The 18,549-nt window shown below is 39.2% G+C and overlaps 1 protein-coding gene across 2 annotated transcripts in view; it reads right to left on the bottom strand.

Annotated features, from left to right (window-relative positions):
* LOC130909201 (thyroid hormone receptor alpha-B) overlaps positions 1-18,127 on the bottom strand; it is a 277,864-nt gene extending 259,737 nt beyond the window's left edge. The window contains exons 1-4 of one of the 2 annotated variants that reach the window (XM_057825377.1): positions 17,956-18,127; positions 17,600-17,676; positions 17,335-17,535; positions 16,858-16,920 (exon numbers count right to left, since the gene is read on the bottom strand). In XM_057825377.1, coding sequence (XP_057681360.1) covers positions 16,858-16,920; positions 17,335-17,378 — 107 coding nt within the window. In that variant the 5' untranslated portion in view covers positions 17,379-17,535; positions 17,600-17,676; positions 17,956-18,127. Of the gene's footprint in view, positions 1-16,857; positions 16,921-17,334; positions 17,536-17,599; positions 17,677-17,955 lie in introns of those variants that run through there. The other variant, XM_057825380.1, reaches the window with a different exon arrangement.
* Between the last annotated feature and the right edge of the window lie 422 nt (positions 18,128-18,549).

Below are 18,549 nucleotides of genomic sequence, written 5' to 3'. Positions count from 1 at the left end.
GTTTCACGTCCCGAAGCGAGCAACAGGGGGTTGCTTTGCATATGCTAATCAAGAGCAGCTGGCACACTTCGGCACCATTTTTGCACATTGAAAAAAAATCTTGGTGATGATTTGAAGAAAGTACGCGATGACGGCTGGCTTTATTCCAAATGAACATCAGCACAGCCGATGAGCCCGATTCGGAGGGGCTCATCTTTCCGTCACGCTGGCGTCCTATTGTGCCAGGGCTCATCATCCCGGTGGGACATTTGCATTTGGTACTCATTTCCATCAGATCCATTTCCCCTCGTCAAAAGGAGAGACACTTTGACGTCTCAAATCTTATTACGGACTGATTTGGACTTCTTTGGGAACGGTGGCGGGGGGGATGATGAGGCCCGCAAATCTCCACTGATGGATGCGCCGATTCTGAAGGCTCCGGTTAAGAGCGCCTACACATTATCAACACTCGGGAGCGTCGTTGTAGTACTCTCGGCTTCTTCGCCATCAACGAGGCGAGCGGAGAAAATTTCAGGCGCTTAATGGCGGCCTCCAATTTGGCACTTTCCATCTTGCCTCGTATAGATAAGTGCTAAAAGCCATTTTTTTGTCTTGAGCGAAGAAGACATCCATGAGCACCCTCCTGTGTTGTCAGCACCTTGGCAGTATATAGTTCAGATTAGAACACAGCGGGAAAAGGTCAGCACAGCAGGAGGAAACGTCTGCGTTGAGTCGTTGTGACCAACAAACATGCAGCTTCTTTCTTTGAGTTTAGACTCAAAAGGAACACACGACAGGTTCTGGCGGCTTGGATGCACGCGATCCCGTCACACCCTTTGACCCATCTAGCACATGCTGTCAATGGAATGCTTTGCCACACATGTAGGAAATAATGTTAAAAATGAATAAGGGTTCTCAAAGTGTGGTACCCAGTGGTGCTCAGGCTCCTTCTCTTGGTATGCAAAAAGATTGATTGAAATGTTTGAATGATCTCTTTTTAATCCCCTTCAGTGTATCAAGTCAGTTCTAAAGAAATTAAACTACAAAAAAAAAAAAAAAAAAAAAAAAATTTAAAAAAGTTTATTGTTTTAACACTAGAAGTCCCAGAGAATTCTGATACTCCTAATAGTCCCATTTATTTATTTACATTTATTCATGGAGTTTTGCACTTTTTACACATTTTTTAACTCACTACTCCTACACTACACACAAAAACAGAAACAAATGGCCCAAATGTGTACGTTGTTTTGAAATATAACGTTTTAGAAATGCAATTTGACTGTAAAGCAGGAATTGTGTCTATAGTTTAGAAGGACTGAATCATGGGCATGGAGCATGAATTGTGGTCACTGTGTCTGAAGTTAGTACAAGAAAATGAGTGAAAACTGAGAAAAACAAACAGGCTGAGTTTGTGGAGGAGAATATTAGGGGTATTTGTCTTGGGAAAGGTCGAGTCGGCCTCTGCTGGATTTTCTAGTGTTAAAGTGGTTTCTTTTCAAATATTATTAAGTGCGCTCTATAGTCGTGAAAATACGGTAACCCAATCCTTAAAACACATTAACATTCTTTCACCTGAATTCTATGAGCACAATGTTAAAACCCGTGTCAACGACGACACGTTTACGCATATAATCTTTGAAGCCTGTGAGAGAATTTTATTCATGCTTAAAAAAACAACCATTATACATTATATTTTGTATGCTTTTGTTACGCTTGCATGAGAACATTGTAGCATAGAGCGTCATTGTTAATCTGTTTGAGTGTGCCTTCCCATGGCCTTGACGATTGTATCACAATATGCCCAAATATGGACAGTTATGTTCCTATGTTTTCCAATATGCCCTGAATGAATACAAGGGAGGACTGTGGTTTCTTATCATCGTTCTAGCCGGGACCGGTGTTCAAGATCTCAGCTCAAAGATGTTTTTGTATGAAAAAATACCCAGGTTTGTGAGATGATGAGTTTCGTTTCCTCGTAAGTTTCGTTTCACGGTCGGCTTCGGCACCGCCCTTTCAACAGTATAAATGTCCAGCCTCTATCGTACTTCTTTGACTTTCTGGGTGATCACAGCTCCTGGCTGAATCACATCATTTTGTACCCGAGAGCTCTTGTTCATGAAGCCTTCGAAGAAAAGCAATCCATGGTTGGGGTTGTATTCATTTCTCTAATCGAGCTATCCAGGTAACACTTGTCTTGGAGTTCAAAGTTGAATTTCCCTGACAGCCTGATTACGCTGCAATTACGTGCCACTGGTTGGTCTAATTTGAAAGTGCAGAAGTTGAGGTCCACGCCCGTTTTTACTTGAAGTCAATCGACCAAGTAAAACGAGAGAATATCATTTGCGTTTTATAGCTTGAAATATTTACCTAAAATGAATGATAACTGCCCGTTTTTTTTGCTTTTAGCCAAGAATCTAGACGGTTCTATGTTCATATCTATAGAAATTCCGGGATGTACGCATTTATTTACAAGAATTTTCAACTTAAAAAGCTCTTTGTTTTGTGATGGCTGCCATGTTGCATCCATACACAGTAGCATAACTTTACAGTCAAATGATCAGGTAATTTTCGGCCAACTGCCCATTTTGGGGCATATAAGTAGTAATTTAGACATTTCTGCGTCCATACAAAAAAACAAACAAAAAAAAAAAAAAACAACAACAAAAAAAGCTTTTAGGTGTTTTTTTTTTTTTTTTTTTTTTTTTATGTAACATTTCAGTCAAAAAACGACAAGGGCCAGATAGCCGGCAAGACATGACAAGGCAACTGTAACATCGGAATTCAACCTAAATAAGTTGTGATTGTATATAAAAAATGCAAATCTTGCTTTTGTTGAGTAAAATTAATATGATTCTGCATTTAAGTTGCTATTTTGGGCAAAAACTTGATTTGTTAAATATTGCTAATGATCCTTAAAATATAGGTGATTATCCCTGCATTTTGTGATTTTTGTGCATCTACGTTAAATTTTATAGCCATTTTAAATTTTGTTATACTTTTATTTAAAAAAAAAACAATCAGGATTTTTTAGGGAACGAGTTTGAATTTTATGTCGCTGCTCATGGAGACTCATATATGCCTAAGAGAGGTGCCAGTTTTGGTTTTAGGTCGCTAACGGCTTTGGTTTTGAAAATATTTGATTTTTTGAAAGTTTTTGAATATAGGCCCCCTACGGATCGGCCCTGAGCTGACATATAGAGAAGTCTATGATTGAACATCTATCTCCGTCGATGGCAGCCACTGAGTTAATCTGCCTAAGTAGGTCACATTAACAGTGTTTAACACCATTGTTCTAGGGAAGACACCCAAATGTCTCATCTTCCAAATGTTGAAATATTTTCTCTGCATAAATTGACTCCACTTGGCGACCAACAATGCACAAGCAACACATGTGCGCATGTGTTGTGCATGTACCACATCCACCCACTCAACAAGCCGACTTTTTCCTTGTCTGGTAGAGACAAAAACTGGCTGTGTTGTTTAGCTGCGAGTTTCTTTCCATCAGGATATTTAGTTACGAGCCAGGATATGTCGTCAACATATGAAGCTAAAAAAAAAAACTCTTAAGCGTTAACGTTTAAAAAGCCCTCCAGTGGTAGCCATGAATTATTAGTCAGCAGCTGTCCGTCTCCCTGTAGACCCTATCATTGCATGTGAGCGCTTATAGAGGCGAAGCTCTCTTGAGATGGTCAAGAATTAATTACATCCAACGGAAAACATCTGCCAATCATTTATGCTAGCCTTGCCGCGAAAGAGTAAAGCGTTAAAGGAAATTTTTCTCCAATCCCTTTTATTTTTACTAAAAATGCCACAATACGGATTTATCTAAGATTTCTTAAAGCCATAGCCAATGAAATGCTAAAAACCAAACACTTCACATGACATAGGAAAAGAAACCGATTCAGAAATCAAAGCAATTCCCTGCCGCTTCTCCGGCAAACAGAATTGAACAATTAATAAAGGCGGTTGTATTGTCTTTTAATATCAGTTGTGTTGCGAGTCCACTGAGAACAATGTCAGGAAACCCTCACGTAAGCTAGCTCATATCCCACCCTGACCCTTGACACGCACGCAAAGCTGGCTTTATTACCCGCAGTGTGTTATCGCTCTCCTCAATAACGTCGGGGCTGGCATGAGCGGTGACTTAAAGGCAGCACATCTGTGCGTTCGGTCCGAGCAAGGGAGGAAGTGGCAGGTTCCGCGCTAATCCACAGTAACATCACAAACAAACAACACTCATGTTAGCCTGTATGTTCTTTCTACCGGGACGTGAATTTCTGCTTGGATCGTTGATCATGAGGGAGAGAAATGCTTAATCTTGAAAGCTGTACATGTTGAGGCACTTCACATTTGAACACAGCATGTTAAGTATGCATATGATATATACAGAGTATGCATAGCTGTGGTTAGATGATGCAGTCCGTGGAATGAAGGATGAACACCATGTAACAAAATCCACTTATATTGTTGCGTACATATCTGTAAAAACATCAGACATCGAACTTTATATACGTGCCTAGCAGTATGGCCTGGCTTTGCTTGGGTTTGTCTAATGTGAATGCAATACAACTAGGGTTGCCAACAGGGCGGGACGACCTGGCATTTAGGAAGTTCGGATCGCAGGCGGTAACGATACGAACTTCCTAAATTCCAGGATGTCCCGCGTAATCCGGGACTGTTGGCATCACTAAATACAACCGAATCACAGATAAAACATACTTTTCTTAGCTTAGTGGTACCTCTACTTACAACATTAACTGGTTCTGGAAGTAGTTTCGTAACCAGAAAATTCCGTATGTAAAGAGGCATTTTACATGTAAATGCTCCAATCCGTTCCAAGCACTACTGAAACGCCACATAAAATTTTATAATCGGGATAAAATCGGAATATCACAACGGCCAAACACATTTGAATCATTCCATATACCTAACCTAACCATTACTACCTGTAATGAAGTTCCGTAATTTTCGGACTATAACCCGCTACTTTTTTCACATATTTTGAATCCTGCTGCTTATAGTCCAGGCGGTCTTATTTGTTGATTTATAGATAACGCTTTATTTGACAGTGGCGTCACAGGACTGTCATAAAACTGTCATAATTATAACATGACACTATCAAGGGCATTACTGAATGCTTAAGACAGATGTCACCAAGTGTCATCCGGCAAATTATGTCACCTAACTCCATTTATGTCCACCTAGGATCTTTTTACATCCATTCAAAAGTGAGATAATTTGCCGTATGGACACTAAATGACATCTGTTATAAGCATTAATTAATGCTCATGACAGTGTCATGTCATAATTATGATTGTCTTATGACAGTCTTTTGGCACCCCAGTCAAATGAAGTGTTATCAAATACCATAACTAGCAATTAATGAAACAACTGGAACAGTAACCGAAGAAATAATTAGCACAAGATTGTTATTTACATCTGTAGCGCTGCACTGCATGCTACGAGGCATGTTGGACGACAACAGTGTTGACAGCAGGTGGCAGAGGTTGACTGTCTCCCCCAAGGGAGCAGTGATGGCCAAATGAAACCTCTTGAAGCAATTAAGCTTTGCAGCCAATTGGTTCAAAGCTTCATGGTTGTTCATTTGATCTTATGACAGTCTTTTGTTGCCTCTGGCAAATAAAGTGTTACCGCTTAATATCTTTTGCTGTAAATGTCCCATCATACAATGAGGACAGCTGCGGCTTATAGTCGAGTGCGGCTTATCTATGAACAAATGTTTTCGTGTCAAATTTGGTGGGTGGCGGCTTATAGCCAGGTGCATCTTATAGTCCGGAAATTACGGTAGATAATACAATATAATGCAAAGGTAAAACAAATACTTTGTGAGACAAAAACCAGAGGAGACTTGGGCTCCTTTGGCTCAGACGTCAACCCGCTATAACAGGGGTGGGAAAACTGGTCCTCAAGGGCTGTAGTGGGTCCTGGTCTTTGATCCAACTGATCCAGCATAGACAGTTTAACCAATGAGGTTTCTGCTGAAACAAGCAGCACCTGACCGCGATCAACTGATTGCACTTGCAAGACACCAGATTGGTGAAAAGGTTTCCTCTTGATGGGTTGGAACAGAAACCCTCACCCATGGTGGCCCCTTGTGGAATAGTTTGCCCACCCCTGTGCTATAGCAACAATAACACCGTCGTGCCAGTGCACATCATCATACTGCTACACCCAAATTGAAACATCATCAACAATTGGCCAATCAGAGAACAGAATCCCATTACTGAAGCATGATGGGAAAGATTATGACTAATAGGGCATCATGATCTTGTGGCGTGACATTTAAAAGCCAAAAGTACCGTATTGGACCTAACATAAGATAGTGTTTTTTTGCATTGGAATAAGCCTGAAAAAGAGGTCTTATATATATATATATATATATATATATATATATATATGTCTTATATTCGCGGTCTAGACAGTATACCCATTCACGACACTAGATGGCGCCAGATATCATTGAAGCGATGTTCTGTCATGACAGATCTCAGCTACTCTCCTCATTAACGACGCTAGATGGCACCAGATATCCTTGAAGCGACGTTCTGTCATGACAGATCTCAGCTACTCTCAAGTTTAACCAGTTTGCATTATTTTATTGCAATGTTTTTCCTTAGTCAGGTTTCAAGACTACAGTTACAGTTAGACTTCACTTTGATGGTTAATGCAGTTATTGCAATTTTGTTGTTTTATCACAATAGATTGGTTAATTTGCATTTCAAAAACCAGAAGCCATTCACTTACGAATGTGATTGCACTTCTAGTTTACATATTTAAATGTTCAGATATTAAGATTTGAATGAGGCAAAATAACATGCTTTTTCTCTCAGATATATTGTTATAATCATTTGTTTCGGATGTACTGTAATTATTTTCTGTATAAAAATTAATTTGGTGTTCAAAAAGTCTTTTTTCAAACTTGAGTCTTGAAAAATAGGGGGTCGTCTTATAATAAGGGCAGTCTTATATTCGGGCCAATACGGTACATACGCATCTTTTACAGTAATGTACTGCATTTTTGCTTCTTGTAACCTGAAATTTCTTAACAAGAGACAATATTAGGCGTGTCATAACCTGAAGATTACGTTTGTAAAGACGTTCGTAAGTAGAGGTAACACTACACAACATAAAGGGGTTAATGCACAATAGATTTTCAATCACTGTGTATAGTGTTGTGGAAGTTTTTGTTTTACACTTGCTGCTCTTTTGCCCCATACACTGCACGACCCCAATAGACATCGCCTTTATTGAACAGAAAATACCAGAACATAACAACGGCAACCATCACTGTCAGTCATGGTTGCCACATCTAACCATGTACCATTGCGGACGTAACACAAAATAAATAACAGTCGCTACAGTAGAGATATTCAGCCGAAATTAATCCCTTAGGAATAGTCCGGAAAATTGGAAAAAAAAAAATAATAATAATCCAGCGTCTTGTTGTGGACTACTCAAACCCACAACATATCTTCACGGCACAGCGTAAAGTTTGAAAGCCAACTGCGACATTGCGATCGCAAGAGATGCATTTTTTGTCCAAAAGACTGCGCAGTCGCCTCCACATTTTGGAGGTTCAAATGGAATTTTCGGCACTAAATGGAGCTCTACAGAGATCAATCCCATCTAAGAACACTCCCAGAAACAAAGTGCAACTGTGTAAAACTTCGTCAAAATCCGCCCAATCGTTTTGGTGTCCTTTGGAGACGAACACATACACACAAAGACACCCCCCCACACACACACACACACACAAAGACAGTCAAAACTTCCATATACAGTACGTATTTAAGTATATATATCTTTCTGAAACAACTTTGTGAATCTTAATGTCCTTATATAGGCAAAAGTCAGTTACGTACATATGCTAATGACAAGCAGCTGGCACCAGCTTTCATCATGAATGCATTAACAGGTGGCCCCAATCACCTACTTCTCAAATTTGACTAGCTTGCGTGACTATGCACGCGCTCTACTTTTAAGAGTTGCTGAGTGAAATGAAATGAACTATTCATGAGAAACACTTGGCCGGATCAACACGTGACTTCCAGTCTTCGGACCTTTAACCCCGTGCGCCCCTCTAATTTGTCCGCAAATGTACTCTGCGTGCACTTGTGAATAATGAATGAGCGAGGAGGTCACGTGGTCGTCGCGGAGCTTCTGGACTTTCTCAAGACTCGACGGGATGTCCACTTACAACACCGCACACCTCCCAATTCGCGAGCGCAAGAGAAAAGCAAGCTTATCATTCTTCCGGAGAAACGTTTTCAAGCACCACCCATATTTTATTGAACCGCAAACAACATTGTGTGATTGCCGAGGAGAAGACGATTGCACTGGCCGCTGTAGCTATCAAAGGGGCATTTTTCAATCTTGTCAGTCTCAAGATTGTGATCACGCCTCATCTCTGGAAATGATTCCTAGATGAGGAGATAGGCGAAGCTGATGGCTATTTGAAAGGCTGATGGCAATGATAGACCCGTTCATAGGCCGCATCAACAACAACTTTGATGCATCCATTTTGGTGACAGGAATACTCACCAATTGAACTCTCATTTGAAAGGGGGAAAAAAAGCAAAACCCTGTTGTTTTTTTTGGTTAAGTAGTCGATTTTTGCACAAAGTTGTGCTAAATTCAGAAATATATTTGAAAATATAATCTATGTGCACATTGTTCATTGGCCCATTAACTCGTTTCCTCCCAAAAACGTATAAATATGTTCTTTTTTTTTTTTTTTTTTTTTTTAACAAGAGGCATCTATAGGTTCCTATGTATCTAAGATACAGTGCACAAAGCTCAAAACCCATTTTAAAGCAATAAAACTGGCCACTGGAGGTCAGTAGCGCATTTGGTAAGAACTCATCACGGGCCAAGAAAGGAAGTAAAGAAAACTAGTCAGGAAACGGAAGTTGGAGGGATCTTGTGAAGACGCATGAGAATTTGAGAAAAATGTGGAGAATGATCTGGGGGAAAAAAAGGCAAACGACACTGGAGGAGTGTTTTGAAAAGAAAACGAAACCATCGCCAAAGAAGGATTTTAAAAAATCTATCTTGATGAGACAGACGATGACGTCCACAACAGCGTCAGGTTCCACACGCGCTCTGCGGACCTCACGTTGCGTTACTCCTTAGCCCGAGGTTGAAACCAACAATGAAGATGATGAAAAAAGTGACACCGATCTTGATCCAGACTCATCAGATTAGCCACGGGAGCAGCCGAGAGCATCCCCCGTTGTTATGTGCGCAAATAGTTCAACAGTTCAATAGTTTAGTTATGTGTAAATAAATTGTTACTTTGCGATCAAAAGCTCTATTTTTCTTGTTGTTTATCTTATTTTGTAAAAGGAAAACATTCAGATGTTTGGGATGTAACTAAAGCAAAACATAGCTGTGTATAAGTCAGTTATGTTTGAAATGTATGCTTTCACAAAAACCTCAATTACTACGTTTTTTTTATCAGAAATTGGAAAATTGCTAAAACTAAGCTATTTTCTAATGCTGATTTCTAAAGAATGGAAAAAGATATGAACCAACTTTTTTTCTGCTGAAAAAAAAGAGTCTAATCTTTCTTTTGCTGGGTTCCATGTTTATATAGCAATAGAACAGAATTTTCTATGGGCCTTGCAAAATCAGTCAAAATCCAGTAAAACGGCCGGGAGCGAAGGGCCTTGCTCCGGTGAAAATGGCTGGGAGTGAATGAGTTAATGTGTTTGACCTGACGTCTTTTGTAAAGATGAGGTGCTCATAAACCTAAGGGATTATTCTTTATGTTACCCTCACTGGAGTGCATATTTGTGTTTTGACAAGGTGATTGCCACCTTGCATACTGTTATTATTGAGTTTTGCAGTTATGACAGTTTTGCACTAATCATTAATTTATGTAAGTAAGACCAGAGAACTATGACAACACATCACCCTGAGCGTGGCTCCCTACCTTCTTCACCTGACTGACTTGATTGACTATTTGGATTACAGACTGACTGACTGACTATCTTTTCTCATGTTTGATTTTGTTTCAAATGGTACATGCACTTTCTTCTTTCATTTTTGCTTCAATTCAGAAGAGCTGGAGTCTGCTGTTGTATAAATAAAATGCTCTTAATCCCAAGGGATTGTTCTGTGTGCATTAACAGAGTTATGTTCACTGGCACTTTCAGTTCAAATAAGGAAACAATAAGTCGAAACAGAACACATTTCGAATACTTTGTGTGTCATTATTATTATTTAGCCAAGAAATCATAATCGATATCGGAAAAAATCGAGTTTGAGAGAAAATAATCGGGATTTTCCTGTAAGGCAAACTCGAACAGCCCTAGGTACCACTACCACCACTAGTAGGTGAAACATACAGAATTCAATTCAATTCAATTTTATTTGTATAGCCCTCAATCACAACAGAAGTCTCAAAGGGCTTTACAGAGGCAATATGATACATAATTAGAAATGAGGCAACAAAGAAGGCGGAATTTATGTATTCAGTTCTTGAGTTCGGTTATGTATTTGTTCTTGAGTTATCAAATTCGCAAGATATTTTACTGAGGTGATTAATTTTGAGGGTAATGAGGTCAAAGGTCAAATACCCCCTTAATTAATTTCAATTACTGTATTATATATTTCTACTAAAAGTGTACATTTGGGCAGGGAATCAAAATTCGCAAGATATTTTAATATGAAACTGAGGTGATTAAATTTGAGGGTAATGAGGTCAAAGGTCAAATACTCCCGTAATTAATTTCTATTACTGTATTATATATTTCTACTAGGGCTGTCAAAATTATCGCGTTAACGGGCGGTAATTAATTTTTTTAATTAATCACGTTAAAATATTTGACGCAATTAACGCACATGCCCCGCTCAAACATTAAAATGACAGAACAGATAAATGTGTACTTATGCTTTTCGGAGTTTTGTCGCCCTCTGCTGGCGCTTGGGTGCGACTGATTTTATAGGCTTCAGCACCCATGATCATTCTGTAAGTAATTATTGGCATCAACAATGGCGGGCTACTAGTTTATTTTTTTGATTGAAAATTTTCCAAATTTTATTAAAACGAAAACATTAAGAGGGGTTTTGATATAAAATTTCTATAACTTGTACTAACATTTATCTTTTAAGCACTACAAGTCTTTCTATCCATGGATCGCTTTAAAAGAATGTTAATAATGGTAATGTCATCTTGTTGATTTATTGTTACAATAAACAAATACAGTACTTATGTACCATATGTTGAATGTATATATCCATCTTGTGTCTCATCTTTCTATTCCAACAATAATTTACAGAAAAATATGGCATATTTTACAGATGTTTTGAAGTGTGATTAATTGCCATTAATTACGATTAATTAATTTTTAAGCTGTAATTAACTCGATTAAAAATTTTAATCATTTGACACCCCTAATTTCTACTAAAAGTGTACATTTGGGCGGGGAATCAAAATTGTGAAAGAAAAATGTTTAATTTCCACAAATAGCAGTGCATTTATTCTGCAAATATGATAATCATGTCACAAAAGTCGATTCACTAAAAACTTTTTTTTTTTTTTTTTTTTTTAATTCATTGCCTTTTATTATTGCAGACACAATTAGACACGAAGACGTTTTTTTTTTCTTTGAAAATTTGTGCAGTCTCTGAAAATAGTTTATTCCGTGCTTTTTGGAAAAATAAAAAAATACAAAACAAATACAATGCATTTTTGTGCACAATTCAACTAATTATGTTGGCAAATGATGTCACATTAAAAAAAAAAAAAAAAAAAAAAAGAAAAACCCCCTTTTTTTTTTTTTTTCCTTTTTCAAACACAGTAACTGCCTTGGACGGCGATAGCCAGCCCACCAAGTCAAAATGGATTGGGCGTCTATTACCATGAATGGCAACTAATGTGTTCAGGCCATATTGGCCAACTATTCCATGATTGATGGACGGTGAAGACGGGTAGATCCGCAAATATGTGCTTATTAAGAAAAAAAAAAAAAATGAAAATGAAAAACCAGGCTTTGTGTCCAACACAAACACGTTGCCACGGAAACCTCGAGCCTGCCCGCAATCTTTTGACAAGGGGTAGGGGCAAAGAAAAATATCAGGAAATGATTTCTTGGCGTGTCAACAAGAGCCCAGACGGCCTGTTGGATTGTGGGAGTTTGGCAGGCGCTGCTGACGCTTTGCATCGGCGTGCGTAAACACGATAAAGCGCGGCAAAAGATGAAAAATCAGGCCGACTGGAGCCGTTTGGATTAGTGACTGTCACAGTCCATTGTTGCTTGGAGCGAAGAAGACGTGAGCAAATAATCCCGGAAAATATTCACATAGAATATTCTTTATTAAATTGTCCGTTCATATATTGCGCGGTTAACTGGCGAGTCCACGTGTGAGATGTTATTGAGACAAATGCGGCATGGGAGCACACTGGATTTGCACTTAATTAAAATCCGCATGCTCGTTATGGCCAGGCGAGCAGCGTGTTCATCAATTACTGCTGGGGACTAACGAGTACAGCCGTGCAGACGACGAGGCGGCCTCGGGATGTTTTAATGACACTTCACTAATCTCGCCGTTTATTAGAATATTAGCAGTGAGCGCACACACCAGGGTATAATGCGGATGTTGTTTAGAGAGAGAGAATTGAGAATTGCTGCTAATCCACTTGTAATATGGTGAAATCAGAACCATAGACTTCATAATGGTATAGACCCTACTCACGTGACGTCACAGCCACGCCCCCGCGCCATGTTGTCCGTATACTCGTCATGTTAATGCATTAGCGCTTCGTAAATTCCTCCTATTATGGCGTGTTTTTCTGCTCATTAACATTAATAATCAAAATGGTGAAGTCATGTGTGGCGGTCGGTTGCAAAAACAGAGAAGATAGACGGAGACTTGAAGTTATACAGTATTCCGAGAGACCCGGAGAGGAGACCGAGATTGACTGCTGCAATTCGACGAGAAAACTGGGCTCCAAACGACTACCACAGATTATGTAGTAGTCATTTTATATCTGGTAAGATGCATTTAATATATATTTAGAGGGTTTTGGGCTGACAACCACAATTAAGATCATTGCTAGGCTAATCGCCGACAACATACACTCAGACGTTGTGAATGAACTACCTGAAAATATATAATTATAAGGGGATAATCAGACAGTTGTCATACAATTAATTTACAATTTCACTATTGAGGTCAAAAGCCAAAAAATAAATTCAACTAGGGACAATCTGGAGTAGTGCTATCGCACTTCATATTTATTACATATAATATATGTATGTAGTGAGAGTGCTATCGCTAAACCATATAAACATTAAAAGCCCTAGCTCCATTGACAAATGACATGAAATACATTAGACTTGACAGTGGATGTTAGCAAGAACAAAAGATTTTGAATTGAAAATTTCGTAACTCACCTTCCCGAGCACACGATAAGATTCCTGCCGAATTTTCGTGGACGAGGACCTGTTTCACCCAACCAGCAACGAAGTATTTATAAGCCTCCAAGCTCTTAAAGTTTTTCAAACTTTCGTGAGAATAGGCTGATTTTGTGTGAACAAGATAGTTGTAAATATCAGGGTAGCTAGCAGATGTCAGTCAAAGACGGCGAAGACAGCGGGTCGAAAAACATCGATTTAGGTATCAAATATGGATCTGGCGAATGGATAAACTGAAGCTTTTCCACATAACGCCTTTTATGCAACGCATCCAATGAGTTTACAGCGTCAGATAACACCGGGGCTTCCATGAATTGCTCTGTAACTTGCACGACTAATTGAAAACAATGTGAATAAGTCTAAAAAATACGGACAATATGGCGGCCGGATACAGCGACACGTCATTTTGTGACGTAGGTGAGTAGGGTCTATTGACTGGTCAATTCGGCTAGTCACTGCGCAACGCCTTCAAGCAAAGGGCCCATCCCACAGTCCGCTTCAGTTATTCGTAGTCCGTTGCAGCGACACGTGAGGCGATTCAACGCCGGATCTAGGATAACAATACGAAAGCTGTACCGCGTACAAACAGGAAGGATTGTCTCAAGATTGATTGTTCGAGGATTCAAGGTGGTTATATTTTTCGTACTATATATGGATTTTGAAACGTTGTGAAAAAAAAAAATCAATGGGAGAAATTAGCGGCTACAGCAATGGCATCATAATTCGCAATATTTACGTTAAATAAATGCTAACTGCCCGGTTCTTTGCTCTGTAAACAAAGAAACGAGACTATTTTACATCCATATCTACAAAGAATTCAGGGATTTAAGCATTTATTCAAAATAATTTTAACGTAAAAAGCTCTTTGTTGTGGTAAGGCGGCGCAACAGTGACTTAAAGACGATTCACAAGAATTTTCAACATAAAAAGCTCTTTGTGTTTCCACTTGGTCAGCTGTGACGGAGATATGCCCCCCATTCATCGGCCCCGCGTCCTGTGTCCTGTCAATACCATTATGAAGTCTATGCCAGACCCTTCGCAGCCAGTCTTTCCAAATTGGGGGGAATTTACAGATCACTTTCTGTTGAATTTAATGCTCTGGGAAAGATGCTCCTTACAATTAACTAATTGGTAATTATGAATTGGTAATTATGAGAGGACCATGGCCCCCAACAAAATGTTTACTGCATATGAAATGTGAATGGCTTCACCTTGCTGGCGTTAAACTGGTCTTTTGGCTGGCCGCAAAAGTTGATCCATTCTTCACATTTTTTCATCCGAGTTTTTGGTTTCGGGAAACGTATGAAGAAAACATCCATATGTCGTAATGTCTAGTCGTTTCTACAAGATCCATAGCAGCAGTGTTTGATCGGCATGTTCTTTTTTGAAAGATTACCGGCGAAAACAAGCAAAAATAACATGGATTGTATGCGCGAGCATGTCTATAATGACCCACGTCCGCATTACGATGGCGACGTCACGGTCTGAAAATAGCATTCATACGAGTCTGTTTGAGCCCGCGCAAAGCTTGCAACGCACGGAGATATTTTTGTCATCTTTACTGGACAGAAATGTAAAGTAATGGCTGTATTTCCAATGAACAAATGCAGCTGTTTGTGGTCTCTCTCATGACTCTTTCACTGCATCCTGAGGAGCTAGGTAGCGGTGCAGCTGTCCGTTAGCGCCTAGCTTGCCTGGAACACGGCTTTTGGGGAAGGGTCGGGCTTGGCAACAGTCATAAAAAAATTTAAATGGGTTGAGGAAAAGCCTGAGAATGATCGGTTTTCTCTCTGCTCTTTATGAGCAATATTTCAAGACTGCTTACACGGGCGAGAGTCGGGGCAAACTGCCCGTATGTGTGTGTGCGACGTACATGGACAGTGGGTGCATGCAACTGATCCACAGAAACTTTGAATATAAACCTAAACGGGGATTATGTCTGTTATTTGTGTTCATATTTTTGGAAATCAAAATATGATCGCCCTGGAATGACAAATAACAGCCAGCATGTGTAGTCTTTTGTTTTGATGCTTCTGCGCATGCAGGTCTTCTTGCTCAGCGCATTTCGGACTGCGAATTAGTGCGCATGCGTAATACTTGAACGGTCTCAATGGACAAAGATAATCTGAACGGGCACGCCAAAAAAAAAAAAAAAAAAAAAAACATGACAAAAAATCAGATTTTTGCATTAAGACCTGCAGTATGAACGTAGCCTTAGTAGCGTGTTATTGACAACACTGGTCCTATTCATGTGCTTTTGTTGTCGTAGCAAATAGGGTTGTTCCGATCATGTTTTTTTGCTCCCGATTCAATTCCAATCATTCCCGATAATTTTTCCCGATCATATACATTTTGGCAATGCATTAAGAAATAAATGAATAAAACTCGGACGAATATATACATTCAACATACAGTACATAAGTACTGTATTTGTTTATTATGACAATAAATCCTCAAGATGGCATTTACATTATTAACATTCTTTCTGTGAGGGGGATCCACGGATAGAAAGACTTGTAATTCTTAAAGGATAAATGTGACTTTGTATATTATGACTAAATATTGCCATCTTGTGTATTTGTTGAGCTTTCAGTAAATGATACTGTAGCCATTTAACTGTTCTGCCCAAATGCATGATGGGAAGTACAACCATGACTGTGCGTAGTGGCACCAATTGATATATCTTCTCTGCGTTGGGAAATAACATAGGGAGTTAAGAAAAAGATCAACTACTACCTTTCTTCCCCTCATTGCTTCCCACAATATTTCTAATTGTTGAGAGAGGGAATTTAAGGCTTTAGCCAACTAATAAAAGGCTCCAAAGACTGCCAAAATTCACTCTACTCATTTTACGCTGCCTTTTAGCTCTATAAATAGGTAAAACGGCGCCATTATAGATTGAACGCGACAATGCGCGAGTGAGTCGTGCAGCGCATGCGTTAATTGCGTTAAATCTTTTAACGTGATTCATTCAAAAAGAATTAGTTAACGCGATAAATTTCATAGCACTACTTTAAGCCAAAACTAAAGACTCTGGATGAGTGTAAGACATTTTGTCGGTAACGTTAAATACAATTAAAAAACGATTTAATTTTGAAAATATATATATATACAGTATATTTAAAAAAGGCATGTCCGATATTTTTTTGCCGATTCCGATACTTTGAAAAAGACATGATCGGACCCGATCAATCGGCATCGGGACATCTTTAGTAGCAAATAAACATAGCAAACATGGACTTCAGTTTGGGTTGTTGCGTGGGCAAAACTTTTACACCTATTCATTCATCTACTACAACAAGAGAGAATGCATCAAGATCCAAACGGTTGGTTTTTATATGTAACTGAACAATTGTAGTCATTTTACTGAAAAAAGATTATTGTTTTCAGTCAAGGAATTCCCAAGTGTCTTGAAAAGCAAATGTCCAATTACTACCTGATTGTGTCGATGTCTTCAGTCCAGTGTAGGTGTTGGTCAGTTGCCTCATCCTGGCGCAGACTGCAAAGGAAGCAAACGCGTCACCAGTGAGTGAGTGAGGGTCCATCAACAACAACGTTTACACGGCCTCCATTAACCCGACAAGGATTGATCTCTTCCTCTGTCGGCTTACATGACACCAAGGGTTAAGTGTTCCTTCATTGAGCCACACTGCCGCTGGGCTCATTCATTATTCAACAGGCGGCATCAGCAGGTGGGAATACCGCTGTTATGTGCGCCATTACCCAGATAGTTTGGTCTTCAACTCACAGTCAGGAGTTTAACATTAGGATTGTTGGACTATTTTATCAACTGGATGATGCCGGATAATATTTGAGGGGAAAATGTGCTACAAATCAAAAAAGTAAAGCACACATTTTCAAGCTGTATTGAAGCCTGTCCTGATGGAATGAAGTTAGAAACGCCCGGACTGACCCGCTCGAGTGAGATGCCTCTTCCCTGCCGTACGACGCCCACATAAGACGGCGACTCCCTTGACTTTCATCACTAGCGCAGCCCACATGAAAGCTCCTTCATAGTGAATTCACTTTGCAAGCAGTGCGTGGTAATGAGCTGATGCCACTGGCTGCGAAGGCAACCCATGCTGGCGCTCATCCTCATAGACTCCGGAGGGTTCTGCAGGAGCCAACATGAGGGATTCTTCTAATTAGTCCATGGAAATTAAAACACTCAAACTTACCAGAATTTGTTTGTGTTAGGAGTGGAATTCTGCTTCGTTAGAAAAAGAAATCCCTCTCTGTTGAAGGTATTTTTGTCCTTTGAGATTTAAACACAGAATTTCATCAGTCTAATCTAATAACTATAAATCTTATGGTCTTTTTTTTATTACACAGGGTGTCCCTAAAGTCAGGACACAGTTGACGTCAAACTAACTCGAATCCTGTAAAGCACATCAACCTTTGGAAGTAATTTTTAAGACGTGATGTTGAAATAGTGCAGAATAAATGTCATTTCTTGAAAATGGCTCTCGGGTCAGGTATTTTTGTTTTCTACAAGGTTACGATTTAAAACTACTTTTGTCACAAAAAAACATACCTTGACAAAGAAAAACAACAAAAGAAAGCCCTAACAGCACAACAAAGCCGCCATTTTATCCTCCTTACAGCAATTAATTATAGTTAGCATCAAGTAAGCACTCGTGTTAACATTAGCCTTAGATCAAATTAGACTAGGTGAACAGACGTTTTGAAAGAAAATGACTTGGTAACAAAAACACTTTTTGCGTTTAGTTGTATAAAAATATTATGTTTACCGTTTTAAACTCCACTCCTGTCCAGCCAGGTGTCCACAACCAAATGTTAATCATGTGGGTGACAGCAGAGGGCACATGTGCCCGTTTGAGCGATGCATTCTGGGAACTGTAGTTCTACCTCTGCAAGGAATGCTGAGCTTGCTGCTGTTGGGCTCTTTTGAAGTAGAAGTCTAAAAACTGGTATGAGCATCAGTGCTGTAGATGAAACGAATTGTTAATTCATAGGAATAGAATAGAATAGAATAGAATAGAATAGAATAGAATAGAATAGAATAGAATAGAATAGAATAGAATAGAATAGAATAGAATAGAATAGAATAGAATAGAACTATTGTCATTGTAGCAAGAACATTGTCAACAGCGAAATTTGATGTGGC

This window comes from Corythoichthys intestinalis, chromosome 21 (genome assembly GCF_030265065.1).
Source record: "Corythoichthys intestinalis isolate RoL2023-P3 chromosome 21, ASM3026506v1, whole genome shotgun sequence".
Taxonomy (NCBI): Eukaryota; Metazoa; Chordata; class Actinopteri; order Syngnathiformes; family Syngnathidae; genus Corythoichthys; species Corythoichthys intestinalis.
The sequence above is the reverse complement of the archived record's forward strand: the minus strand, read 5'-3'. Positions and strand labels throughout refer to the sequence as shown.